The sequence below is a fragment of the Anser anser genome (genome assembly GCF_964211835.1).
Source record: "Anser anser genome assembly, chromosome: 3".
In the NCBI taxonomy this organism is placed as follows: domain Eukaryota; kingdom Metazoa; phylum Chordata; class Aves; order Anseriformes; family Anatidae; genus Anser; species Anser anser.
This window is the reverse complement of record NC_139722.1, coordinates 78,468,014-78,495,990: the sequence shown is the minus strand read 5'-3', so window position 1 is coordinate 78,495,990 and position 27,977 is coordinate 78,468,014. Positions and strand designations below refer to the sequence as shown.

Sequence of the window (27,977 nt, the reverse complement as noted above, 5' to 3'; positions counted from 1 at the left end):
ATGGCGCACGCCCCGGCCCGCCCCGTCCGGGCCGCGGGGGGGTGGGGGTGTCGCGCTGGCAGCGGCGGCTCTTGGGCCTGGCCACCCGGCTGATCCCGGTGGCCGCGGTCCGTCATGGAGGCGAAGAAGATGAACCTGCCGCGGGGCCCCGACAACCTCTGCTTCGACAAGGACGAGTTCATGAAGGTGGCCGGGGGGCAGCCGGGGCAGGGCGCTGCGGGCAGTGAGGGTGCACCTGCGGGGTGAGGGGGGTCTGCGGCGGGGTCAGCTCATTCGTATGTGGCACGCTGTATTTGGAGGGGAGGGGCGCTGTGTGTGTTCTTGAAGTTTTTGCTTACATCCGTCTCCCTTTCCTGTTTGGTTTCCAGCCGGATTTTGACGTTGATCACTTCGTATCGGAGTGCAGGAAACGCGTGCAGTTGGAGGAGCTCAGAGAGGATCTGGAGCTCTATTACAAACTCCTTAAAACGGCCATGGTAGAGCTCATAAATAAGGACTATGCAGATTTTGTTAATCTCTCAACAAACCTAGTAAGTGTTACTAAATGGTACTGTGAGGTTCAGGCTTAATACATCTTACTGTGATTTTTATTTTTCATACGAGAAGTATATGGCTTCTATTTTGACCTGTTAGGTTTAAGAAGGCTTAAACTCTGACCCCTTGCATTGAGTGAAACTGAAAGACCATTCCTACAGGATTTAACTGCAGTAGAGCATTGCTGTTGACCCATAATAAATATTTTAGATGTATGCATTTGTCCTGAAAAATAATTCATTAGGAAGATAGGTTCAAGGCAAACACTTTTTGTTTTTATCGGTTATAACTTGTAAAAGTTGAAGGGAATAAATCATTAAAAATTTAATAGCAAAGATGCAAATAAGACCATTCTGAGATTTTTTAGGACTCTTCAAACTTACTGTACAACTGTATATTCTTGGAAAATTCAATGCACTTTACTGAGAATTTTAATCACTTCCATATTAAAATGTATTGTCCACTGTGTCTCCTGCTCTTCTATTCCAATTTATAACATTATACAGGTTCAAAGATTGAGTTTTACCTTTTCTATTGGGAAAAAAAAATCCGTAAGTCAAGCTTTTCTTTCATTGTTGGCTTTATGTGTCAAAAACAGTCTGATACCTTTATGACTACATTGGAAGTAACATATTTATGCATTACACTTAAAACTGGAGGCCATAACAGGAGATATCTCAGTTCTCTTTAAGTATCTTTAAAATAATAGACTTTGTCAGTAATTTACATATGAACTTACCAAAAGAGTTACAGTCTTTTTTATGGTAATTTCTTTAGGTTGGCATGGACAAGGCCCTTAATCAGCTTTCTGTACCTTTGGGACAGTTAAGGGAAGAAGTTATGGTATGCTCAAAACAGTCATTATACACAGCTTGGTAATCTTCAATTCACTTTCATATAATATGTAAATGTTTTACTTATGCTAATAATTGCAATTGTTTTCTCATTAATTCTATTCTTAGGTAATAACAGAGGCATTGTGTTTTCTAGCAGTTGTAGTAGGCTTATGTTTTTTATAGTGCCTTTCAATCCAGAGGTAAAGAATCCTTTAAGTGTGATCAATGAATGGACTCTTGCAAGATAACTCTGCAGATATTGTAACTATTTTAATATCTCAGTAACTTGGAGAGGGGAGTAAATAAGTTAGATTAAAGACAGTCCCACTGGAGACCTCTTCCTTGGCCCTGTGGTTGAACTATGAAAGATCACCCACTTCGAGTCGGTCTGATTCTTGTTCTTTCACTGTGACTTAGCAGTTAGTGAAGGGCAATTTTCGATCATGTTGGCAGCTGATTGATTTGCTGCATGAATGTTCCATCAAATATCTTAGCCTTGATGTCTAAAACTTAGAATAGGTTCACCTAGAGAACTATTTATTATATAGGAATTGTTATTTAAGTCTGACTTAACTTCAGTTTGAAGACGTAAAATCATACTGGTTTTATTACTTAGTTCTGGGTGAAAGGGGGGTTGTACTCTGTAAGTTATGGAGAAAACACTTTGCTTGAAATAATGATTCTTCTCATGGCAGTACTTTAGGAGCAGGTTATACTAAGATTATACTAAAGTTACTTAGTCTTATTTCTGTCTTTTTCTCTTTGAGAGTAGTTGACATACTATAGCTTTTAATTGTCCTGTATTCTTACTGATGTCTCCTGTTTCAGGAATTTAGAATTTAGATTTGATTTTTGTTTTTTAAAACATGTTCTTCATAGTGGGAATCCAGCTTTTCATACTGGCTTTCTCTTCACAGAGTCTTAAGTCATGTGTCAGTGAAGGAATTCGGGCAGTGGATGACCGGCTGTCTAAACAAGAAGATATTAGAAGAAAAAAGGTACAACAGACAAATTATTACCTTGGAAAGATCCTCACTGGGTCAAATTCTGTTTTTGACATTAACCCCAAGAAAATAGAGTTTAAAAACTTATAGGTTGTCTAGATGCATATTCCACGGAATTTTGCACTTGTAAAAAATATAAGAAGGTTTGGTTGACTGACTTTGTTTTTACAGTCTTAATGATGTAAATCTTTTTTTTACTTTATTTGCCAAAAACATTTACGTTTGATTGGCTTTTTTTTAGTTACAGTTGTTCTTATTTCTGCTTGTAGTTATTATATAAACTTGTATATTACAAATATAATCAACATACGGCCATTTAATTTTTATATGCAGGAGAACTAATATTTGTCTTTTTGCTTAACTTGGAAAAATTCAGGGGTTTTATAGGCTTATGCGAGCAATAATTTAACTGAGACATGGTTCAAAAATTAAGGTGGAGGGAGAGAACTTGCAACAGGTAGAAAAAAAAAGAAAGAAAAATACACCAAAAAAAATCCAAAAGATTTTCAGGGTTGTTATGTAATGTAATGGGATTGGGGTCAGACATAAAAAATCTTTCTTTAATTACAGATGTGTGTCCTGAGACTTATTCATGTTATTCAGTCAGTTGAGAAAATTGAGAAAATTCTACATTCCCAAGGCACTAATGAATTGTCCTCTTTAGAGGGAAACAGGTAAAAACAAACAAAAAAATAACCAAGTAAACACTTTTTTAAAATATCAATGGGACTAATTTAATTCCATGATATTGGAGATAAACTTGCAAACATTAGGATATATCTCTAGACATTTAACTCTGATGGAATATGTAACTTGTTTTAGTATTATTTCAACTTCAGTCTTCTGTAAACTTGTTGTTCTGAATTACTTGTAGTGCTGAAGTGTGCATAAAATTGTATTTTTCTTAGGAAGTCCCTAATCCTGTCATGTCCGAACTACTCTCTAGTCCTGCAAATGCATGTCTTTTCCAATATCATTTGGAAGTAAAGTGTGGAATAGCTTTTCTTGCTTTCCCTGCTGATGTATAACTGAAAGGACTGCTGCAAGGATAGTCTAAGGCAGGCAAGCCACACAAGTAATTCCTCTGGAAAAAAAAAAGACAGGACCGGAACTGTGACAAATTCCGGTCAGACTGCTGAGTTTTGATTTTTAACAGCTTAATGGAAAGCATCCTCTCCCTCTACCTTTGAGAGAGGGAAAATGTCTTTTGGCGAGTTTTGGAATCAGTGTACCAGCCAGGCACTTGGAATAGTTAACTGGGATGCAAGTGCAACTTAAAGGTGGAGGAAAAAGACAATTTCATAAGCTTGTTTAAATGTGAGACATGCTCTGGTGCTCTTCCACTCTGTACACTGGATCACATGGTAGTGAGTGGGGGGAAGTGGACAGACAAATAAGATGACACCTAGAGGGACAAAGCACATGCAGATATTTTCTGACAGGGTGGGAGACTTTGCAGAATCATGTTTGGAAGCAAGATTGTACGTAAGTGGCTCAAAATTTAGGCTAATTTGGGACCATATAGACCTGAGAAGCATAGGATTGTTTCTCTAGAGATAGCTGTCTTTAGTTTTATTGTATGACAGAAAGGGGAAATAAGCAAATTTAGTTTGTGAAGAGCACTTACTATAGTTTATTAAGTTCTATTAAGACTGACTTTTCTGTGACAATAAGTAGTGTTGCCATATAGAAAGGAATGCTTCATACTGCTGATGCAGGATCTCTTGTTCCTCAGCTTCTGCTTCACCCACTTTGTATTGTAGTAGTTTCAAAACAACTCTAATTTTGTAGTCTGTTCCAGATTATTATTGTGTGACTGCAGTAGTACCTATCTGAATTCCAAGTATTTGTATTAAACAAAAATTGGGGGAAAGCGTTATCTATCTGTTGCAACTGAAATTGAGTATATTTGTAAGGATCTAACTGTGTTCTCATTATCTCTCTTCCAGCCCACTGGTAACCGGACAGGTTTTAGAGAGAATTGCCACAGAATTTAATCAACTACAATTTCATGCAGTACAAAGCAAAGGAATGCCCCTTTTGGACAAAGTGAGACCGGTAGGTATTATAGCCAGCTTAACGCTTGTAGGATCAAGCAAAAATATTTAAATTGGAAGACAAATGTCTGTTTCCACAGAGTTTTACTGAAATGATTTACAGGAGAAATGAGTTTCAAGAGGCCGTTTTATCAGTAGACTGGCAGTGTTATTTCTGCTGAGAGTTTATGCTTTGCTTGCTAACTTCTTTAGGATAAATTATTTGAAATAATAGTGGAAAAAATAACAAACGCTTTTGTTAGTCAATTATGTCTTGCAATTTGTCTGCAAACTGATAGCGAGGCCTAGTTCCAGAGATTTATGTTGTTTTTGTTAACTGCAGTGTGCAGACCAAAATATAAGTGGAATGTCTTAAGAGTGGTTGACTGGAGTAAATTGAAGCTTGTCTTTTATTGATATTTAGTGCCTAATTCTTGGTATTCAGGCTGGTAGGCTAGTCTCCCTGATACTCTGTTTTTAATAGCTGTCAAATGTAAAAGATGACTTGGTGTGTGTTTGTTTTTTGCCTTTTTTCCCTAACCATTCATTGGAGAGAGGGAATGAAAAGTAGTGCCTAAAAAATATGTCATATGGAAATGGGGTGATGTTTTAAGCAGATGAGCATGAAAGCTGTCATTCTTAATGGCTTTTGAGCTAATGAGATGCTTCATAGTTTCTCACTATGTATAAATACCTATTGGTGATATGAACTTGTTTTATCTCAAGACTTTAAGGATACCACGTTGATTCACGGACTGTTCACAAGACTGCTTTGGCAGCTGAATTATCAGCAGGGCTAAATATGAGCAGCAGAGTAGTATTTATGGTGGTTGAACAACCTTTGTGTGGCTGGCTTAACAATACTTACCAGGACTTATGTTTTGTACCTGTTGTTGCTGTACTGGTTTTGGCTGGAGCAGAGTTCATCTTCTTCTTAGTAGCCCATATAGTGCTATGTTTTGAATTTGTGATGAAAAATTTGATAACGCATCAATGTCATAGTTGTCATGAGATCATAGTTTCCATGAGTAGTCAGCAATTGGGTTACTGGTTTGGCATGTTCAGAGCAGATTGTGTGGTTATTGAAAAAATTAGTTTTAAGATGGATGGATGCAATATAGCGTGCAAAATGCCAGAGAGAAAATTTGACTCGTTAAATTGGTAGTTCAACTATGATTAAACTAACGTGCATCATTGAACTAGCTTTAAATACAGAGCTGCAAGGGACTATCTTGGGCCAGGCGTGTATCTGCAGCTAGTGTAACAATGAATTGGATATAGTGGAAGAGATGTTACAGGAAATCAGGAAATACGGTTAGCAGACAGGAGGATGTGTGTTGACTGAAGCAGCTGTTAGGCAGAAGCCAGAAGGAGTCTAATGGCATGTCATTTGTTGCCAGTGTAATTCATTGCCTTTGGTTTGCAGTTAGTTGACAAGTTGTGCCAGGAACACGCCACAATTTTAGATTCTGACAGTTAAGAATAAATGCCACAGTTGTCATCCCTGGTAATGCATTGAAAAGCTTTTGTACGTTATCAAACACAGTGGTTCAGTTGAACAAGGAACAATTATCAACCCATTTCTTCAGTATAAAGGAGACCTTGCATAACTTAGCGTGTCTCTTTAAATATACAGAGGAAAATAAGTGCCTTTTTACATACCTTTTAACTTTGGTAACCCATTAAGCTGTGTTCATGATCATCTAATGTTGACAGTTACCAAGACTTGTGTACCTTTCAAATGAAATTTGAAAGCCAACTTAGGTATTTCTGGAAAAATGTACTTCAGCATTAATGGCAAAGCTTTGCTTTTAATTTTTTTAACTACTGTATTTTGTTTCTCTTCATAGCGTATAGCTGGAATAACAGCTATGCTGCAGCAGTCTCTTGAAGGGCTGCTCTTGGAAGGCCTTCAAACTTCAAACGTTGACATCATACGTCACTGTCTTCGCACTTATGCAACAATTGACAAAACAAGAGATGCAGAGGCGTTAGTTGGTCAAGTACTTGTGAAACCTTATATAGATGAGGTAAGATAAAATGAAGAATCCTGGGGAGATGATCTGTCTTGCAAGAATACTTGTTTTTTTGGTTATCTTCCAGCTTTGGATAGGAGCTTCAGAGTGCTTATGTGGAGAGAGCAAGAGAACTGACCCTTAATGGTGTCAGTTTGTTGTTCCTATTTGAGGAAAAAGGTGGAGGAATTCTCTTTCCTCCTGTCACCAATTTCAGTTATATCCTGTTACCTACATTTTGCTTGGGTCAGGGGGGAAATTCAAATAACAAACCTTAAGACAAGCATATGGCTGCAGTAAAACACAGCTTACTGTGGAGCAGGGTGCATTGGATCAGGTGAGGGGTGTGCCTTTCTCATTTACTGGCTCAATACCTGGCAAAAGCAGCACAAATAGTTCTTACTGCCGTTCCCCTTCTTTTCTGTAGAAGCAGTATCTGCTGTTCCCAGCTGTACCAGGACAGTAGCAAGAGCAAGAACAAGGGTCTGTCTGGGAAGCGTTTGCTGTTCTGTAGTGGAAGAAAATGTGTCAGGTGGCCAGTTCTCAATTCATGAGAAACTTATTTGTAGGACATCAGTTTACAATACTGAGTTGGACCAATCACAGAATATTACATTTTCTGATTACGTTTCCTGAAATTAGAGGACTTTATGCTAATTCTCTTGACTGTGCAGCTTTTGCTGTGCTGCTACCTGTAAAATGTTTGATCACCTTCTGGTACTGCTTTGTTCTTACCACTTCCTCTGGCCTGAACTGAATAGTCTATGCTATTTCTTTCTTTCTGTTGTAGTTGATGTTAATGTAATCCTTCTAAAAAAGGAGGGAAGATTAGTGAGTAACCTGCCACAACAATGAGCCAGCAAGTCAGTCAGTTGTGCCCAGTTTTTCTTGTCTGTCAGCACACCTGCAGTTGCCACTAAAAACATTTATAAGCGTCTATGGTTATATCGTGGCAACTCTAGTTTCAAGCATCAGTGAAAATATAAAAATGAATTTTAAGATTTGATATTTTGCTGTATTTAAACAAACCTGATAAAACAAGTTTGTTATGGTTTTAATAGATATGCTGAAGTGGTGTTTCCATAACAACAAGCCTACTTTTCCCCATTTTAAGAGGGGAGGTAGCAATAAATGTTAACAAATTTTTCATCAATGTGTTGAGAATTATGTCTATGTTAGGTAATGACTGCATGTCATTTCAGGGGATATTTGTTCTGTACTGTGAATTGGTGCCCTTTTTACAACGTAAGCTCTAACACTGACTGACTGCCCTGTTGCAGGCAGTTTCCCTGGCCTTCACTAGGCTGTCAGAGTGTTTCACAAAACTATTAAATTCACTTGTCTTACGGAGTAGGTTAAACTGGGCCAACACCAGGTCTGTCAAGTTGTTGTACTAGAGCTAGCGTTATGAACCTCTCCGCAGTATTACGATGATGAATGGTCCAAGGCTTTCACTGTTGTGTCTATGGGGAGGAAAGGCCATAAAGCATGAGAGCTGCCTTGATGATTGCAAATATACACTTGCTTGACTTGGGGTATGTTAATAGAAGGCAGATCTCCTTTCTCTCATCATTGCCTTTGAAATAGGTAACGCTTTCAGCAGCTTTGAGTCCCAAGTTACACTATTGCTGCATCTTTCCTTTTGCTGTCCAGATTTTCTTTTATTGCCATTACTCTTTAAATGGAGATATTTTTAACTGTTCTCTTTGCTCCATAAACCTCTAAATGAGGTGTGATGTGAGGCACTCTTATTTTTCTGCTTCCTGAATATTTGAAATGTATTTTCTCTACTAGTCTTTCACAAAAAATGAGACCACTCATAGTATAGAGTCAACATTTCTTATTAAGACCCATGAAAGCAATGTGAACATCATTCCTAAAAGTGTTGAATATATTCCTTTAGGCAATAATAGTTGCTTTTTCTTAGACTGGTGTGTCTGTCTAAACATAAATGCAGAAGGGAACTTAAGGTATTCATTATTTTTTTTTTTTTTATTTAGAGGTTGTTTTCCACATAGTTTTTCCAACCTAGGCAAGTGAAAAGTTAGTCTGTGTAACCTCTGGTGAAGGAGTTGTTCTTCTAAATCAAGATGGGGAAAAGAAATTACCTTTTTATTTCTACTCAGTAATGCCTTCAGCAGCCAAGAGATGGAACCTTTCTTTTCCCAGTGAAAGAACAGCCTGTCTGATAAAATCTGAGCTGTAAGTCATTGTCAGTAGGGTGTTTCTTTTTTCTGTAAGGAAGGAAACATTTTTGTTTGTTTTTACTTTGTATGCACACAGATTTACAAAACAGAGACAGCTGCTGGCTTTTGGATGTTATAGGAAGTAGAATGGTGCATCCAGACCTCTCCACTTCAGAACAGACTTCCTTGGGTGCTTTCTAACACTGTAGCAACTGCAGTGGGGACTGGTCTTTCCCTCTCAATTTTCCCAGTATCTGTTCTATCCCCACTTCTGCACCATTCTGCTTGTTTATGTAGTGAGAGACAAAAACTAGAAGAATAACAAGAAACATAAACTATTGTCCTTTTTCCATGTTATCCACATACCGTCTGCCTTCTTTTTTCTCAGCAGTTATCCCTTTTCCCTGGACTTGAAGTACTGTCCTGTGAAACCACTTTGCTAGCTGCGTTAAAGGCTTAACTTTGCACAGAAGATTCTTGGCTCTTGGCTTACCTGCACTTGGGATTGGACCAACCTAACTCTACATTTAAAAAAAAATAAAATTGACTTTATTCTAAGGCTTGATTAGCTTTTGCCAGTCACACATTTACCGTCACAGACTGTTTGGGGTGATAGTGATATGTATGGTGGGTGGTAGCCAGGCACGTTGGCTAACAACTAAAAGCTAGAGGCTCATTCATATTCTTGTGGCTAGTCTTGCTGTTTAGAGCTCTGGATTAAGGAAAGCAGTAATTTAAACTGGCATGTTCTGCTTGGAAGCTAGGAAAGTAATCTGCCAAATACTGCAATAATTGGGGATATGATACAAGTTTTGAGTGAGCAGACTTCTGCATTTTACATTACTGTACTTCATACTCAGTTTTCTGACATTTAATATTGAACTCTTCCTGGCAGGTGATTGTGGAAGAGTACGTTCAAGCTCATCCTAATGGCCTTCAGGCCATGTACAATAAACTGCTGGAGTTTGTTCCTCACCACTGCCGTCTCTTGCGTGAAGTTACAGGGGGAGCTATTTCGAGGTGAATACCTTGGGGTTTCTTTCAGTTGCACTAAAGTTACAGTAAATACAATATACCTTTGAAATATATTGCATAATTACTTTCCGTGCATAAATGACTTATCTGGCTTTTCTTGAAGATTCATTCTCAAGTTTGATTTCTCTCTCATGTCTGTGTTTTTCAAAACAGTGAACAAATTTTCTTGATGTTGGGGCCCAGACCTTCAGAGAAGGGAGAGGGAGAGTCCTGTATTTCAGTAGTAGAATTGAGTACTGTTTATGATACAATGTGCCAGATGCCTTGTTTTTTTTGTTTGTTTGTTTTTGAATCAAGGAAATGTGATTGTACACTTCATCTAAGGAAAAGGGCATAACAAAGCTATTAGAAAATTCAAGTTTTAAAGTTACTGGGTTGGTAGCATACATCAAAAAGTGGGGAAGATCCTCAGAGATTTGACTCACTGTATTAATGGAACTACAGGTTTAATTGATTTGTATACTACTTCCACTGTTTTCTTAAAAAGTGCTTAATTCCTTATGCAGTTAATTTGCCTGTTTCAAAGTTTAAATAATCTGTCTACTGAATTGTATCCATTTATCTGCTTACAGGCTGGTTAGTGTAGTGGACTGCTGTATTTAGCAGAACTATGGATGTATCCCCTGGGGACTGCAGAATTACTCTTCTAATTATTTGTCCATTGCTGAGCTTTTTATTACTAACTTTTATTACTACTAACTTTTATTACTACTTTTTATTACTGTTTTACTAACACTTCAGTTCTTTTAATCCCTCACCAAGTTTTAATCTTTCTTCTTAAAAACAGAAAGTTTTGACTTTGCACTGAACTGGAATTAAATGCTTGTGTGTCTTCTGCTCTCAATTGATAAATTTTCATAATCAGAGTAGCCTTTAATCTTTTGCTTCAAAGCACAATATTATGTATAAGTACAACATGGAACAATTAAGAGAGTTCTTTCATACCATCTTATTAGTCACGTTACTTCTATTTGCTATCTCTTCAAAGTTTGGAGCTGTTTAAGTCTTGAAAACATAAAAGTAGGAGTTCTCAGCTGAAAAGTACTTGCTTTCCAGACACACTTGCAAAATACGTAGCTGATAAAATTTTAAAACACTTCCAGAATTCTAAAAAATATTTTGTTGAGACCATGGGATCAGATATGAAACCTGAAAGAAGAACAGTTTAAGAAAATCAGCATGCCTATGTAAAAAAGTATAATTACATTTTGTCTAATGCATGTGTGTGTCTTTCTAGTTATCCCTACCTCCGAATAGAAGCCTGGTGGTAAAATATAACCATAGAATAATTGAACTTTTATTTCAGTGAAAAAGCAGACATTGTTCCTGGATACGATTTCTTAGTGAATTCAGTGTGGCCAGAAATAGTACGTGGTTTAGAAGAAAAACTGCCGTCGCTGTTTAACCCTGGAAATCCAGATGTGTTTCATGAGGTAATTATTTTTTTCCATGTGTTACTCTTGTGACACACATAAGAACTGAATGATCCATGTTCTCCAGGTTTTTTCCCTGCTGCTCTTGTGTAAATTCATGTTCTTGCATAGTCTGGAAGAGGAGGTTATCTCACAACACTCAATCTTTTCGTAGGAATTCTCCTCTCAGGTTTGTCAGTGCCCTCGTTCTGGCTAAGATAGAGTTAATTTTCTTCCAAGTGGCTGGCATTGTGCTATGTTTTGGATTTAGGATGTGAATAATGCTTGTAGTTGTTGCAGAGCAGTGCTAATGCTAAGCCAATGACTTCTCAGCTTCTCACACTGCCCTGCCAGCGGGGTGCATCACTTGTTTTGTTTTGTGTTTTTTTATTATTATTGTTTATTATTATTATATTCTCGCTTCATTTTCTGTCCTATTAAACTGTCTTTATCTCAACCCATGAGTTTTACCTTTTTGTCTGATTCCTCCATCCCACTGTTGAGGGGAGCAAGCAAACGGCTGTGTGGTGCTGAGCTGCCTGCCAGGTTAAGCCACGGCAGTCAGGAGGGCTCATACAGAAGTTATTGGAAGCCGTTTAGTCATGTGAATTTGGCCTTAAATATTTGCTTTAGGAGTAGATGTCCTATCTCAGCTGTAGAATTGCAACATATATGAAGGTGGGAGCGTATGACAAAAATATTTTGGCAAGACTGGGACTTCTGTATAGAAAGGGCTATCATTCATTTTAATTAAATGTCTGCGTTCCAACTTGCCCTAATACTTCTCAGTTTCCCATAAAGCTTCAGTCATCCTTCAGGCTCTCACCTAATGCCTTGCATAGTGCAAATTATGGGCAGTGCTGGGCTTCTGTCATCTGTGCTGCTCAGTTTACACAAGAATGTATTTTCAGAAGAGCTGGTTTTGGTGCTTTAAATTAATTATTTTTAATAGCCAGTCATCTTATGTTAAGCTGGTACTGACCACTTGTGCTGTTATATTTATTTAAAAAAAAAAACACCCCCCCAATGACTTTCAGTTACTTCATGTAGTCATTCCGGAGTTCTTTCTAGACAGCTTTTGTCTACTTAATGATCCAGAGTCTGAGTCAGAATCTCAGTGTTTTATGTAAAAATCAATAAGAAGTTGAAATGCCAAGTGTAATGCCAAGCTATTACATCCACTGAAAAATGAGTAGGAGCAGTTGCAAATTAAGAAGAGGAAAAAATTTTTAACATTTGCTGTCCTAATGGTAATTTAAGTAATGTAATGCACACTTTAGACAGTGGTCTTCTAGCTCTGTTTTGGAAGTTGATGGAAATGCAGAAAAGTCTTTTTCTCCAGGTTAGTTTGCTTATTTTGCATATGTATGTAGTTTTAATACTGAGAAGTATTGTCTGTTGCAAGGTCTTTTTACATAGAGGAGCAAAAAATATTTTTTTTCAAATCATCCTGTGAAAATTAGGCTAACAGTCTTCAGCATATATGTTAAAATAACTAGTTACTTCTGCAATTTTTAAATTGTTTCAGGTTATTGTACCCTTATTTCTGACTCAGATTTGTAGTTTTACAGGCCTTTGAAAATAATACTTCTTCTGTCTCTAAACATCGATTTGAGACTGTTTAGATTTCTGTATTTGAAAATTGCTGCATTTTGTTTCAGATTTTAACAGTTTGTTAAATAACTTCTGTGCAGTCAACAACCCAATCCTGGAAGCTGAAATGGGAAGCAATCTTGCAGTTAGTTCCATCTCTTAGATGTAATGTTATCAATAACTAGATAAATGCCTGACTTGCCTTCTATTTTGAAGGTGATAGGACTGTTCAGTGTGTTTTGTTTCTATCTCTGGCTAATACTTAAGGCAGCTGAGCATTAATGGCTTGTTTGCCTTTTAGAGTATTGGGCTTATCTAAGAAAGCAGGTTGAAAGAGCACTGATGTCTCATTCTCCCTGCATTTGACTCCCACAGCTCTTACGGTTCCGTTGTGTTATAGATAAAACCACGCTGGGATGGATGTAGTTACCTAAAAGATTTCCTGTGCAGTTTCCAGAATACCATCTCCCCACACTGCAACTGCCACATCACAAGAAAAATGTGCTGTAATCGTACGCTTAACTGAAAAGTCACGAATCCACTGAGATATGCAATACAAAAATGTACTGAGATAAGCAACACAAAAGCATGCCCGTATCAGTGCATGGCCTGTGGTCCCAGGTTTGTTTCTGAGAGCAGAACCTGTAAGCAGCACCTCAGGGACTTCTGAGAATGTTTTACTGCTTCATCAGAGAATCTGAGTACATTGCTTGCCTATGGATTGTGGTAAGAGTCTTGCTGCTACAGCCCTGCTGCTGCTCTCACCACCACACCATCAGAAGCACTGAGGCAGTGGCTTAACACGTACAGATTTCAGTGAGATGTGGGATTTCTTTTATGGCTGCTGTTTTGGGGTTGTTTTCTTTTGGTGGGGGTCCATTTTTGGTTTTTTGTACAAAAGCCATTTGCACATAGCCAAACTTTTTCATTGCAGAGAAGCTGATTTTAACTGCAGCTATGTTTTTACTTCTTGATTTACATAACCTTTTTTTGTGTACTGTTAATACAGTCTGTTTTCTGTGGAAATAACATTTTCATGTACCATTTTACCTCTTGTTTCTTGCTTAAGGCTTTGGTGGCTGTCTGCATTGCATATGTTAATTCATTATGTTTATTTTCAGGCTGTTAACAAGTTACTGTTGAGAGTAAGCCCAAAGTGCATTTCAGGATTGACGTAATTCTTCTTTGCAACTGGCTTAATACTATTTGTAAATGCGTTAATAAACTAACCCCTCCAGTTGTATACTTTTATCTAAATTTTTAAGTTTTACTGCAAATATTTTGTATTTGCACAACATATTTTTAGGGAAACAGTTCTAGAAATTCCTGTAGTACAGTCTCTATATAATAGAAAGGAAATACCATACTTCTGTTCTCATATATGTTTGGTGATGTCTGTTTCTGGATTTCACTCTTGAACCTTTCCATTTGTTGTACCCCTTTATCTCTGATTTCCTGGGACTGACTTCAGTACTATGCACCATTGTTGTTCCACCCCAGTGATTCAGCTCAGAAATACTGATACATCTCTCTCTGATCATCTTTGTTTTCCAGAGTACTCCGACAATTTTATGCTTTTTAGAAGTGCTGTGCGCTGGTTTTTCTTACCATAGAGTAACACCAACTGGGTCATTGGGTTTGGTTTCACAGCAATCCAGGATTTTAGCCTTACAAGACCAGGTGATGGCAGTGGTGTCGGCCCATTCTGAGTTTTGAGCTTAACTGTAGTCTGATGCAAGAGATCTATTGAAACAGTTGTGACTTTCATTGCTTAATGGGGTCTTGGAAGTGATAAAAATGCTCATTCTCTTCTGCAGAAGTACACTACTAGTATGGATTTTGTACGGAAATTTGAACGACAGTGTGGCTCACAGGCCAGTGTGAAACGGTTAAGAGCTCATCCATCCTACCACAGCTTTAACAACAAATGGAATTTGCCTGTTTATTTTCAAATAAGGTTGGTATGCATTTGTAGTCATTCTTTCAAAAGTAGAGTTGTCAGAGCAAAATGATACGGCTTAGGGTCAGATATCCTCGTTACGTTACAAAGTTACCCTTGTCAACAAAATCATAGAAGTCAAACTATGAGAGTATAATTACTGAGCCAAGTCATTGTTTTATGTATCTTCCAACACTTAAGCAAAATCATAGCCAGCTACCCTGCAATATGCACTCTGTCATTGCACTGAATTTGATACGTTGCTCACGAACAGATCTAGGTAAGTCTTGAAGTCTGGTTTCAAGTTCTGTTTTTCAAGTGCTGTTTCTCCCTGGAGCTAAATAGTATGTTGAGTGATAACTGTTTGTGCAAATCCAGAGGAAGAATTACTGTGAGGGGAAAAGATTTTTTTCTAAGAAATAAAAAATTAAAGGGCTGACAACTTCTAGATTTTCCACATCTGACTATGCTTCTGACAAATTATTTCTGTCTCACAGGCCATAGTGTCTAAAGTTCTAGATCTTGTAGGGTTGTCTTCTCAAAGATTGCCCAGCAATTTTCTTTTTGTAAGAAGCTATGTCATAAGTTTTAGCTTATTTTTCCAGCTGGTGTGATGTACCTGAAGCGTTATCTTGTAAAGATCTTGTGGGAAGAGAGCAGAGAGAACCAAGAAAGCTCTATTTTAATTCTAGTAATGCTAAAATTTTAAAGAAAGGAACCATATTTGTAGGAGGTCTAGTCTACGCACATGATTTTAGGGCTGGTTAACAAGCCTCCAGGCAAGAAAGCTGCCTGTCGGTAAAGTCTGTTAGTTGTTAAGCGTTCTGTGTCATCTCTCTTGGTCCGAAGTCTTCTGAGAGTCTCTGGACAGCTTCATACACTGTTACATGAGTAGAGTTTGTTGGCTTGAGGGTACTGCAGCAATGTTAGTTGTGAATCCAGTCATAAGCAGAGGCAGCTAATAGTTTCCATCCCCAGTTTTGTTTCACGTCTTTTAGTTCCTATACACACAACAAGGATGATTACTTGGTTTTGTGGATCGTTTTTGTTTATAGCCCAGTATATTAAGTAAGTTTTTTATATGCTGCCTTTAGTTTTGAACATGCAAGCCCAAGTACTAAGTGTCTGCAGTGTGTTGTACTTCAACTGTATATACCCTCTGGTCTTGCATTGTATTTCAGTATGGTTTGATAACGTTTTCTGTGCTAGCAAAGCCAGTTACAGGATTTTCTTTCCCCTGCTTCTCAGTATCCTGCTCATTTATTTGTTCCACCGCAGCTATTTATACGGCTGAACTACATCTTGGATCACTGAAATGATCAGGTCTTTTTTCTTAAAAAGGGGGGAGGCAGCAAAGGGAAGAATTTTCAGAAAAATAGAGGGAAGAAATTGAGGTTTATTTTTAACGTGGATCACTTTTGTGACTATGTTTATAGCATGATTCTATAAATGGTAATTACTGTACAGCCCTAGACATATTTATGCAGTTTGTTTAATCCAGGATAAAACTACAGTGCTGCTGAATCCAGGAATCTTATGAGGCCTGGAGCTAATACAAATCAGTGGCAGGAGTGTGGGTGTGGGAGCACGGTCTTAGTGTTTTGGTGATCCAGTACTTTTTATAAAATGATGTTTCTGGCTTCCTCTGACATCGTCTTCTGTTTTTTTGCTTGCACAACTGTTCCTGCAGCTATGTAGTGAGCCAATACGAAGTACTGTTACCTTGGGCAAAAAAGGCTGACTTTCAACTCTAATCAATTTCTCCAAACCACTTCACTGTACAAATATTGATGCTGCCCCAAGGGAAAGGGCAGGAGCACTCAATACAGTAGTGGTGCTGACTGTGCAGACTGCAAGGGTCTGTGCAACTATAGCAATTATAAACCTCTTAACAACAGACATACATCATTAATAGGTCCCTGAAGCTGCCCTTTTGTTTGAAAGTGCAACTTTTCTAATTCGTGACCACTTGATCAAACGTTGATACTGCTGCTCATAAGACGGAAATGAAGCTTCAGCATCTTCTCTCTGTTCAAAAATCATTTTTTTTCCATTGGATACTTTGGGGTCTGGCTAATACAAAGAAAAGTAAATATTTTTCCGTTAAGATTATCGTAAATCTGAATAGTTCACTATTTCAGTAAATGGTTAGATAACAGCAGCTGCTTTGTCTTTCACCCTATCATTCCTATATACTTGAATCATGTGACAACTTTTGGAATTGCCCATGAATTCTTCAGTGCAGAAATGTGAAAATAATGTGGCATACTTATTATGTGTAGCAGCAAAGCTCTTTTTTTGAAGCATATAACTATCCTCAAATCATACAGGATTTTTATTGAAGTGTTATCTTACACTGTGACATTTACAGTTAAGGTTGCAGTTTTCTTTTTTTTTTTCAATTGCAGAAATTGCTCAGGACAAACAGACCTCACTAAAACCTGTACAAATGATTCTTTAAAGAATAGATGGATATACAGGCATTTCTTTTGTAGCAGTGCAGGCACAAGCAGCGCCAGTAACTCTCTTCCTTGCCATCTCTTTCATTTATGTCATTACAACTGATAGTGGAACTGTAGTGAGCCTACATTGTGGATATTTTTTACCCATCTAAGGAATATTCATCAAGAGTTGCATAATTTTTAAAAATCTGATTTGATTCTCTAATCCTCTTCACCGTAAGACCTGAAGACACTGCTTTCTCAATGAAGGTGTTGCACGGGCAGGAATGAGGGTTTGAAACCATTTCACAAATATTTCTAAAATACATGCTATATGTTGGTAGCAATTGAAGAAGATAAGTCACATCACTTGCTTTTTATTCCACCCCCCTGGTGTGTTAATCACAGATCGCTGCTTAAAATACTTTAAGCACGCATCTAGTCCATTAGTAGTTTGAACAAGAAAAGCTAGACGGGTCCTTGCTCTGAACTGGAAATTACAGCTGAGAGGTTTTAAGATGAGCCTTGCAGGTTCATAATTAGTAAGCTTGGTAAGTGTACAGATTACTCTGCACATAAAAGCAAAAAGGAAAAATGACGAAAACTTACTATGGAGGACCGTAAAATATAGTTTTATTTCAGCATTAGAGGTAAGAACGTGGTGAAAGGATACATTTCTACAACTCCTGCACAACAAGAGTACTTACCTAATGTTTCTTTCAATATGGATAAGTATTGTAATGTTTTAATATTAATTTTGCTGTTAGACCTCAAAAAAAAATGAGGGGTGGATTTTTATTTCTTCATATTTTTTGGTTGGTTGGTTTGATTAATTAAAAAAAAAAAAAAAAGGTGGGAGAGGGGGTGTCAGGGCATCCTGTGAGGAACTATTGATTTTTCTGGTTCGGAATTGTTTACAGAACCTTATGCCACTGTTCATTAACAAACATGTAGAAAGCTAAAGGCTCCCACTGTCACATGACACGCTTGAAGGTCAGCTAAAGCACATATGAAACAAAGTGTTCACTTATAGTGTGAAAACAGTACCGATTAGAGGAAATAAAAAGCAACAAAAAAAATAAAAAAAAATAAAAACTAAGGACTTCACACTGAGCTACAGTTTTGATAATGTTTGTAATCATGATTTTCATAATTTCCCAATGTATAGGTTTCTTATCTGCCTGTAAAATGTCAAACGTTGTCTTTACAATACTTGTTGTCTTTTGGTCTGGTTTATATCCTGGTATATGTTGAGGGGAAAAAAAAAACACACTTAAGATCTTTTAGTGTATGTGCACTGATAGCATAGATACTGAACATTAAAAAGCATTTAGGCATCAATTAAAGCAATTGATTTATAACATTCAAAACTTTTCTATTTTTCAGATTTAGAGAAATAGCAGGGGCCTTTGAAGCATCACTTTCAGATTCACTAGAGGAAGCACCAGGTAAACTTTAATTGCAAAAATTATTTCCCTATTATGAAGGAAGCAGTGTTTTAAGTAGCAGTGGTTGTCTGTTTATTACTATTTACTAACATGCATCCTGGGGGTTCACATGAGCTTCCTATTTTCTTATGAACTCGTTAAACAGTAGAATACATTTTTGTAGGGAAGGCAATATAAGACTGCTGTTCAATGACCACTTATTAAAAACACCTTTTTAGCAGCAACAATTAACACATTTGTGGAACTATCCCCTCAGTGCAAGAAGGAAGTATTGGCATCCTGTAAGTGACAACCAAAAGACAATGCTGTGTTATTGGGGCAAACTTTTCTTTATTGTTATAGACATCTTCCCCTCTACATAGCCCTATCTATTGTCAGCATTTAAGGTTGCTGTAGCTCGTTTGTGTTGGTGTCTGCTCAAAAAACATACATTGATTTATGAGCAGATGAGGAGGTAAGCATAGGAAGGATTACAGTGGAAGGACAAATCCAGTGTATTTGTTAGAAGTACGTTGTAATCAGAAAAGTTGTTACTTCAGTTAATGGAGTAAATGCCTGTGAAGAAGGCAGCTAAGAGTAACTTGTGTGTATTTTTACTTCGGACTTCTAAATTATAGAACTGAAGAGTAAGGAGGGAAAAATAATGGTGATGAAATGCGTAAATCCTACAACTTCAAGGCATTTATCTGAAACTTGCAGACCCATTCCTTAGCTTTATGCTATAAAATGGTAGTGTGTGAACTACTTTATAAGTATTTGGTTTAAATATGGATATTTCTACCGTGTTTTCAATAAATATTGAAGACTTTTTTTAAATCTCAGATAATGCGATTGTTAACACCAGTGATGTTACATCTTTCACAATGTGCTTAGGAACTTGACCTTTGTTGCCTGATTGTTTTCAGAGGGCAGCTCATATTGCCTTTTGGCAACTCACATGGTCTGGACGAGTCTTCTGAAGTGCTGGTCAGATCAAATGTTTTTACCACTGTTAGCACACCGTCTGTGGAAACTTAGTCTGCAAATTTTGGCACGTTACTCCGTGTTCATTAGTGAGGTAAGAGAACTACATACTCAGGGTTTTGGTGATTAGTTATGTCCATCAGTAAGAGACCTCTCGAAACAAAATGTGTAACTTCTTTCTAATTACTATTCTTCTGAACTTAAAAATGCTGAACAAGATCACTCAACCAGTTCATGAATTTGTTTTATAGAAAGTATCAGTGCAAAACATGTCATTGAGCACAAATATCAGTATTGCTCAAGTATTATTGTGTGATGGTTGCCAAGATTATACTGTGTTTAAGGCTGCTTCTGCCACAGACAGAAGTAGCCACAATCTTGTGTTTTGTTCTGCTGGTATCAATGTGTTTCCATATTGATACTGTGAACTAGGTTGTGAAGCTGAGCCAGATGAAAAGTAACCTTGCAAAAAAATAAGGTGGTGAGTTAATCCAGGTCAGTTGCTCTGTGGTCAACTGACTCAATATCGTAATTCACGCTTCTGAGCAGATGATCTTGTGCTCTGCCCTGTTTTAAGCCATAAAAGTTTCCCCCCCTTCCTGTGTCACAGAATGACAGCATGATAGAGTAATTTGGGTTGAAAAGGACTTCTAGAGGTCATGTGGTCCAAATTCCTGCTCAAAACAGGACCAGATTAGATAAGGTTATGGAAAGCCTTTACAGGTTGAATTGTGAGTAGTCAAAGGCAAAAATTTCAGTCTCTTGGGGAACCTTTTTACAATGATTGACCACCCTGGTAATTAAATATCTTTTTCCTTTTGATATAAATCCCTTTGTTGCGCTTCATGTCCATTGGCTCTTACTCTGTCACTGTATCTCAAGGCCAAGTCTGATTCCATCTTCTCTATACATTCCCCTTAGGTAGCTGAAGACAGCAGTAAGATCTCCCTTTATCTTTCTCTTGAGACTGAATAGCACAGTTCTCTCAGCTAAATTGTCTTACTAAAAGTGCTCGTTAAAACAGCAGCTGAGTGAGGCGTCTGATTTACAGCTGAGGGCTTGAGGAGGTGGGAGAAAGGAGATGATTGACAGCAATGAGTCATGTTTTCTGAGACCAAAAAAGACCTTGAGTAGCCTTGTTGCAAGCACGAGAGAAGGGGAGGAAGGGAGAGACTCAAACTGCTCTTTTTGGTGACTGTGTTGGCATAGGAGGTGCTCAAAACTCTTGTACACAAATATCTGAGCGTTCCTCCTTGTAGTGTTGTAGTGGGACAGGTTGTGTGTTGATTCTTAGCTCTGAGTGAAACAATCTATTGTCTCTGCAGTTGGTTGTCTCTGCAATGGCAAGTTAATTGGCACAATCTACAGGTGGTTTTGTGTTCTGGCATATGAAAATAAAGTACTTCTGCAAAGCAAAGAATCAAATTTTTGATCTAGCACATTCCTATAATGCATTACATTTATTTGAACACCACACAGGTGATAATTATATTGTCCTGTAGTATAGTGGTAAAAGAGCTCTAAATTACTGAACTACTTGGTGCACCAAAACTGTTTTAAAAACACCGCTTTTTATGTAATTTAGGAATGTCAATATCGCTTGCGAGTGTTACATTCTAATGCCAGAAACTTAGGAAAACTTTGTGCTGTGTCTGTATATACACCTTTAACTGCTTTTGCTATTGGCAGGACTCACATCTCAATTTGATGTTTCAGGTATCTGTAAGGCCCATTTCCAGTGAGAATGCAAAGGAAAGCAAAAAATCAGTGCCAGCTGGCAGAAAGGAATCTTCTGTAAGCCTCAACCCTAACGAGGACCAAGGGAATGGGTCTTTTCCAGAAAGTCAGCCTTTGCCTTCTATATCCAGTACTCAGTTGGTGTATATTGCTGCAGATCTGGACAAACTACAGGAACAGGTTTGTGCTTGAGACTTTACCTACAGAAGTCTTTGTCAGTCTGTGTGCCAGTACTATTTGGCGTTTTGTTAATGACGTTTTTCTAAATAAAAATAATGCATTTGTTTAAATATTTTTTTTAAATTCTAAAATCTGAGTAGTCTGATAGAAGAAAATATCACCTGAAATGGAGGGTCTATTTTCTGCTTAGTTTGAGTGGCAAATTACAGAGAAACCACTTCAGGTATTTAAACTTTTAATCAGTAGCTGCTGGACTTTACCCCTAGAGCATATTGTTTCTACTCTTTTTCTAACGTAAAGTGTGACTGCCCAGAGTTTTACTTTTGCTAGTAATCTCTCTGAAGTCTCAAAGTGTGGTGCAGTATTCGGGTTTAATATTATATTCTGTTTTAAATATTTATCGTTTTTAATCTTTCAGCCTTGAAAAGGTTTTATCATCAGGATTATTGTTTTATCATCATATTTTACTAATGATCCAGAATCTTTGAAAGACCTGTGTGGTATTTATTTGCTTTCAGTGGGGACTCTCTCATGTTTTTCAGTCAATGAGGCTGAAATTTCTGTATCTTGTGAAGTTGCCCCTGGGTTGGCATTTTGTTGATTATAAATTATTTCCCCTGAGGATAACAGTAAGGTAGAAAATTGAATGAATAGGCCTTAAATCCTATTAATATTGTATTTTCCTGATACGAGGTTTCCATAAACACAAAAAAAAAAAATACAGAAAAGAGCGAAGGTGTCTTTTAAAGCACTTGTAACTTGCAGAATGAAGGAAGAGCTATTTAAATATGTTTATAACAGGACTCTGTTTGTTTGTTTAGATTCCTGACATCTTAGAAATGGTTAAACCAAAACTTGAAATGATTGGCTTCAAGAACATGTCTTGTATTGGAGGTAAACCTGAGAGGCTGAATTCATTCTCTTTCCCCATTCTCCCAAGTCCCTCTGCTAACCAAACAAAATCAGCTTTTACATGCAGTTTTATAATGAGAAACTTGAAAACGCTAATGTTTTATTGCCTAATGATGCCTGCTTCCAATGTTAACCATTCTGTGAAAGAGAAACTACTTTGAAGTCTAGAAAACATTTGATTAAAATTCAGTGAGTCTGAAGTGCGTTTTTTTGGGAAGTAACTTGTGCGGTAATTAGGATGCTTCTCCAGGAAGAGAGGGGCCCACTTAAATCTAAATCAAGATTACGGGTAGATGTCTAAGTCCATAAGAGAGGTAGCTGCTTGTGTAAATCCCCAACTCAGTAGATGATCTTTTGCCAATCACAGCTTTGTGTCAAGCGCTTTTCCAGTCAGTCCGTAGGGAATTGAGGTACTGTGAGAAAGAATTTCACAACCTCAGTTTATTTGATAGGTTTGGGCCTTTTGATTCAAGCCCCTTGCTGCACTGATAATATTGAAAAGAAAAAAAAAAAAAAAAAGAATGTCAAGTTACCCTTTTTTAATTGTCTTCCCTGTATCCATGTAGTTTTTCTGGCTGAGGAATGGTTGATATTAGTAGAGATACTTCATAAATGGTTGGTGTGTACTTATTTAGCAAGCATCCTGTATTTGACACCAGCAGACATCTAGGACAGTGAATGAGATTGGGATGATGCTGGGTTCACATGATTTGTAATGTGATTGGGCAGGGTAGCTCAGTCTAAACTTCAGCTTTTTTACTTGAATAGGAGCCTTGGAAGACTCAAAGACTTCTTTATCAGCCTGCATGCCTACCTTGAATAACAGGATTATCCAGGATCTGAGTGAGTCCTCTTTCACTTACCTGAAGAGTGCACTGGAAATTCCAAGGTTATACAGGAGAACCAATAAGGTCAGTGCTGGTCGCAGAAGAAAGTATAAATCTCAGAAGGGCCTGTACTAAGAATCTTAACATTTATGATTTATTTCAGGGCTGTCCATATCTGCTTGAGAGTCAAGAAACGTATTAAATACTGCGATGACTTAGTTATTACTGTTTACCTCTTTGAAAAGAAAGAATTGTATTTTCAAAATTATAGGTAGGGTAACAATGATGAGAGCACAGGTTGAGATGGAAGGAAGGGCAAGACATAGAACTGTTGTACAAAACCAAAAGGGTTAATAAGATAAATCTGTTTCCCTTGTCTCATAGCATGTATCATAAGATGTGCTGCTGTTGAGTGGCAGGCTGGCAGGGTTTTTGTGTTTTGTTGTTGTTTTTTTTTTGAGGATGGGTTGCTTGGGGCAGGGAGTGACACTTCCACCTGCTATGTCAAGAAGTTTTTTCTCAGTGAGAAAAAATTCCCAGATTTCATTCAGGAATGCCATGCACAGAAGGAACAAGATAAGAATGGCTAAGAAAAAATACATATATTGATTTGGTGAGAAAATAATAAAAACTAATTAATAAATACAGTTCCAAAACAATGTTCAGATCCTGGCTTGTTTTGTTACTATGCCTTGCCTTTGCCAAGCTGCACTGTTGTTATGGTAGCTGGTTTGTTCTCATGTAAGAAAACTGGCAATATAAGAAAATTTGAGTAACTGGTATTTCAGATGTCAGAGATCGTGTGCCCTGGGTATGATCTGTTCCCCTGCAATGCAGGAGGTTTGTCCAAGCTATTGTGTGGATCGCTCCTGGAGAGATGAAGCGTTCTGCATCCAAGACCAGCTCAGAAGAAAGTAGTGAAGGGATATTAAAGTTATCCCTAAAGCTTTCTTCTGAAAAACATGGTGAGGGGGTGGGGTGGTATAAGAATAGAAGGAGCAATGGTTTCAGTTTAGTGAAGTATAATACGAAATAGTAGCTATTTTAACGAAGATGTGGTAGGCTGTTGTGTATGCAGTGTGTGTTCGACTTTCTGAAGTCAGCATGAGCAGCAAGTGGGCAATAATAGGGGTGGCTGGCACATGCATCTCTCCAAAAGCTTTGGTCATTTTGGACCTTGTTTCATAGCATTTTACATAGTATAATGCTGCTGAATGATTTTATCAAGGTTTGTTCCATGTGCATGAAGACCTCTATTGATTATTTGTGAATAACCTATTTCTTGGCTTACATGCAGGCTCAGCATTTTATATATGTGCTATAAATAATGTCCATGTGTTCAGTAAATAAATTAAAGGTTCTTTTTTCCAACTTGTTTCCCTGCCATCTCCCAGGAAGTGCCAACTAAAGCTTCACCTTACGTTGACAGTGCTCTTAAGCCCTTCTACAGACTACAAAATGAATACAAAGATATACTGAAACAGCCCATGATTCATCAGTGGTTGGAAGGTGCCCTCTCTGAAAGCACACAAAAGTAAGAGCCATACACAACATTCTTTGTATTAGTTAAAAACTTCATTGTCAGTTGAATGGGCACAGGAGAAAAGATAAAACACACTATGAGTTAACACAGCTGTAAAGAAAAGAGGAATATGCCCCTCTTTTGACCTGGTGCATTCCTTCAGATTTTGATTAGTGTTTTGTATTCAACAGATGAAAAGCAGGGCTGGGAACTAAGACCTGACCTCTGCTCGGATGTGCACAAACCGCGACGTTGTGGATAGAGCATATGGAAATTGTTTCACTCTAGTAATGCAACAGTAAACTAAAACCTTGCATTTTGTCTCAGAAATTACTTTAGTCCTTAACCTCATGTTATTTTCAGCAAATAGTGGTCAAATTCTCAAGAAATTTGAGTTATACTTTCCTTTGACAATTTTATTGTATACAATGATAATGCAAATTTTAGTGCTTAAAAAAATAAATAAAAAAGCTGAAAAGCCAATTGTTCCCAGCTTAATAAGGCAGTCATGACACAGTGCTTTTCTTCATATATCTTCTGGTTTCCTGGTTAGTATCTTGAGGACTTGAGGAGCATGAATAGCCATCTGCATTAAGTTCTTTAATGAATTTTGTTTGTCTGTCTACTTTCCTTTCAAATTCATACTGCTGCGAGATGTTGTCTTTTGTGAGTTCAGCCATTTAACTGTGCACCATGAGAAAGTAATGCTTGCTTTTCTTTGGATGTTCTGCCTGATGCTTTCTCTGGATACACACCACTTCTTGCACCGTGGAAAATGAGAAGGAGGCTTCAACACTGAATTGTAATCTTTAGATTGGCCTCTGTAATTAATGGTGGAAATATCAGTAGCTTCTTCTCAAGACCGTTCCTCTCAGCATCCTTCATTTTTCTGAGGGATGACGATGTAGTGATGTACATGCAGTAGATGTAATTTTTTTCTCATTAATCTTTCTTCATTTAGGTATTATGAAACTGTTTCTGATGTGTTAAGTTCTGTTAAGAAAATGGAAGAGAGCCTGAAAAGGCTGAAGCAGGCCAGAAGAACTGCAGCTTCAAACCCTGTTGGTACGAATGGAGGTATGAGTGATGATGACAAAATCCGACTGCAGCTGGCCCTAGATGTCGAGTATTTTGGAGAGCAAGTAAGTTAAAAGAGAAAGAAGTTTGTTTACTGCTGTTACTGGTTTAGGGAAGGGAGTGAGATACAGGAGGAAGTGGAAGCTCAACTTAGTTTTTTGGTCTTAAAAGCTTTGTTTGTGCTTTTTTAGTTGGTTGGTTTTTACGTCTGTATAATTCAGGTGACTTAAACCTTTAGTGATTGTAGAAACTCCTTGAGCAATGCATGCTTTCCTGTGCTTTCTTATACAAATGAAAAAGGTTGTATTTCTAACTATTCAGAATTCAAGTACTGCTTAGTACTCAGAAGCACAAAGAAATACTGAGTGGGCAGACCAAAGGATGGGGTATTTTCTTAGCTCTGATGGGAACTTCTTTATGGCCTTGCTTTTATTTGTGTTCTCGGCAGGTAATTCCTGCCTTCACTTACTGCATAATCAAGGGTTTATTCCCAAGAGTTTGGAAGAGGTCAGATTTCTTACTTGTTGTGCTGTGTAACAGTAAGTTTCTTTTGATGCCAAATACAAAAACTTAAACAACAAAGTATAAACAAGTAAAAGAACGAAATATTCCAGGAAATCGGTGTAGTAGCTTTATCAGATTGTATAAGCATACTGATCTGTAGCCATTATTTCTATATATAAGCTTCAGGAAAAAAAAAAGTAAACTACTAATTGCAAGTCCATGTCACTAGTTGCCAAGCAGTTGTTATCAGTTTTGGTTAAGAGCAGGTGCTGTCTGTACAGCATAACAGGTAGGTAAGTTCTTCCTGTGTGTAAGGAGGTGCTTTTCTTATTTCTGAGGCTTACCACAGAGGAGAAAGATTTGGGTGGAAGTATGGAAATCTTATTTACTAACAAGAAATACTATTTGGCAGTTTTTAACTGGAAGCTTGAGTTGGGTTTGTTCTTTTATTCCTATTCCATTATGTGAATTAACATAATGTGAATTTAAGTTAAACTGGGATAGATTATTCATAATCATTTAGGAGCTGATTTGGTACATGCGGACATTACCAAGAGTTCCAGCAACAAACACCTTTCAGGATTGCTTTATTACGGTTTCATTTAGATTTTAGCGTAGTCTTAGTTTTCTCATGGTTGTATTTTTCTAATTGTCAAAGCAAGAGATTCCCTAGGTAAGAAGTAACTTGTAGCAAGCTGTTGTTGTCTTCATCCCACAAGAAATTCTAGGCTAGAACAATGGGCTCTTGCAGCTTATTGAAATGCTTTTGTTACTGTGCTGTTTTTATTGCGTGTATCCATGTTTGTCTTAAAGCCTTTCCTCAAATGCCAAATGAGGATTCTGGGCAAAATTTCATTTGAAAACAGTGCATTAAAAGCATAGTTACAGCCAAGGTTCTCTTTCTGACTGTTTCTTTGGAAAACTTACAACTGACTTCAGTTAAAAGTTGCCTAGAAGATGGTTAAATATTTTACTGTGAGACACTATGTTGAATGGAAAGACTGAACTGAGCAAAGCTGTATCCAGCTTTGCTCAGTTGTGTGCACTATATGCAGTTATATTTCTTTGCTCATCAGTGCAGGACAAAACATAGGCTTTACTAATTGTTTTAAGGAAAACAATTCATAAACTTCTGTTGTTCTAAATAAAACTAATGTTTCTGTTGTCTTTTTAGATACGGAAGATGGGACTGGATACAAGCAACATAAAAAGCTTTTCAGCCCTTACAGAGCTTGTCCTGACTGCCAAGGATCAGGCTACAGTGGAACAATCCTAGATACTTCTGAAGCATGTGATTAAAGATAAACACTGTCCCTAAAAAAAAAAAAAAAAGACTTTACTGTTCTTTATTTTACCAAATAAGTAGCAATGAAGTGCTTCCTGTTGTATCTTAAGCAACAAATTGGTGCATCGACTGTCAAGATACGCTTGTTTCACCAAAAGATTGAGAGTTTACCATAGTTTTCCATTATATGGAAAGCAGTCAGAAATTCTAAACTTTTTACTACAGAATAAAAGTGGAAGAAAACGTTTTTTTATTTTGTTTTAAATCTTATATTGTAGAAGAATGAACTTACGTGATGAAAATAGTATGTAATAAATTGTCTTCCTAACTTTGATGTCCCATATGTTTTTGAGTCAAATATATTTATTGCTGGCTGTCTAAAGCTTTCAAAGGGACAGCTCTTATGGAATAAAGACAATGCTCACAGGAATAGGAGTCTGCTATTTATTGTTCCTGCTCTGCACTTACCACCCTTCCCTCATCATGGGACA

General features: G+C 37.5%; 1 protein-coding gene across 3 annotated transcripts; it reads left to right on the top strand.

Moving 5' to 3' along the window:
* Positions 1-27,916, top strand: COG2 (component of oligomeric golgi complex 2). 3 transcript variants are annotated; one of them, XM_083831040.1, is made up of 18 exons: positions 1-186; positions 369-530; positions 1,312-1,377; positions 2,288-2,368; positions 2,945-3,048; positions 4,324-4,432; positions 6,261-6,440; positions 9,507-9,631; positions 10,953-11,079; positions 14,469-14,608; positions 18,418-18,479; positions 19,385-19,536; positions 21,159-21,359; positions 22,181-22,253; positions 23,040-23,182; positions 24,493-24,632; positions 25,582-25,762; positions 27,376-27,916. In XM_083831040.1, the coding sequence occupies exons 1-18, from the start codon at positions 115-117 to the stop codon at positions 27,475-27,477; spliced, it is 2,220 nt and encodes a 739-aa protein (XP_083687166.1). In that variant the 5' UTR covers positions 1-114; the 3' UTR covers positions 27,478-27,916. The 3 variants fall into 3 exon arrangements, with proteins under 3 accessions (XP_083687166.1, XP_083687167.1, XP_083687168.1); XM_083831041.1 differs by having other exon boundaries at positions 25-186; positions 1,312-1,409; XM_083831042.1 differs by lacking the exons at positions 1-186; positions 369-530 and having other exon boundaries at positions 1,326-1,409; positions 2,288-2,367; positions 2,943-3,048.
* Positions 27,917-27,977: the final 61 nt, after the last annotated feature.

Excerpts from the sequence above, each read along its gene's own strand:
- COG2 (XM_083831040.1), top strand. The coding sequence starts at position 115 with ATGGAGGCGAAGAAGATGAACCTGCCGCGGGGCCCCGACAACCTCTGC. Across the intron at positions 9,632-10,952 it reads ACAGGGGGAGCTATTTCGAG|TGAAAAAGCAGACATTGTTC; the intron begins GTGAATACCTTG and ends CTTTTATTTCAG. Across the intron at positions 25,763-27,375 it reads TCGAGTATTTTGGAGAGCAA|ATACGGAAGATGGGACTGGA; the intron begins GTAAGTTAAAAG and ends TTGTCTTTTTAG.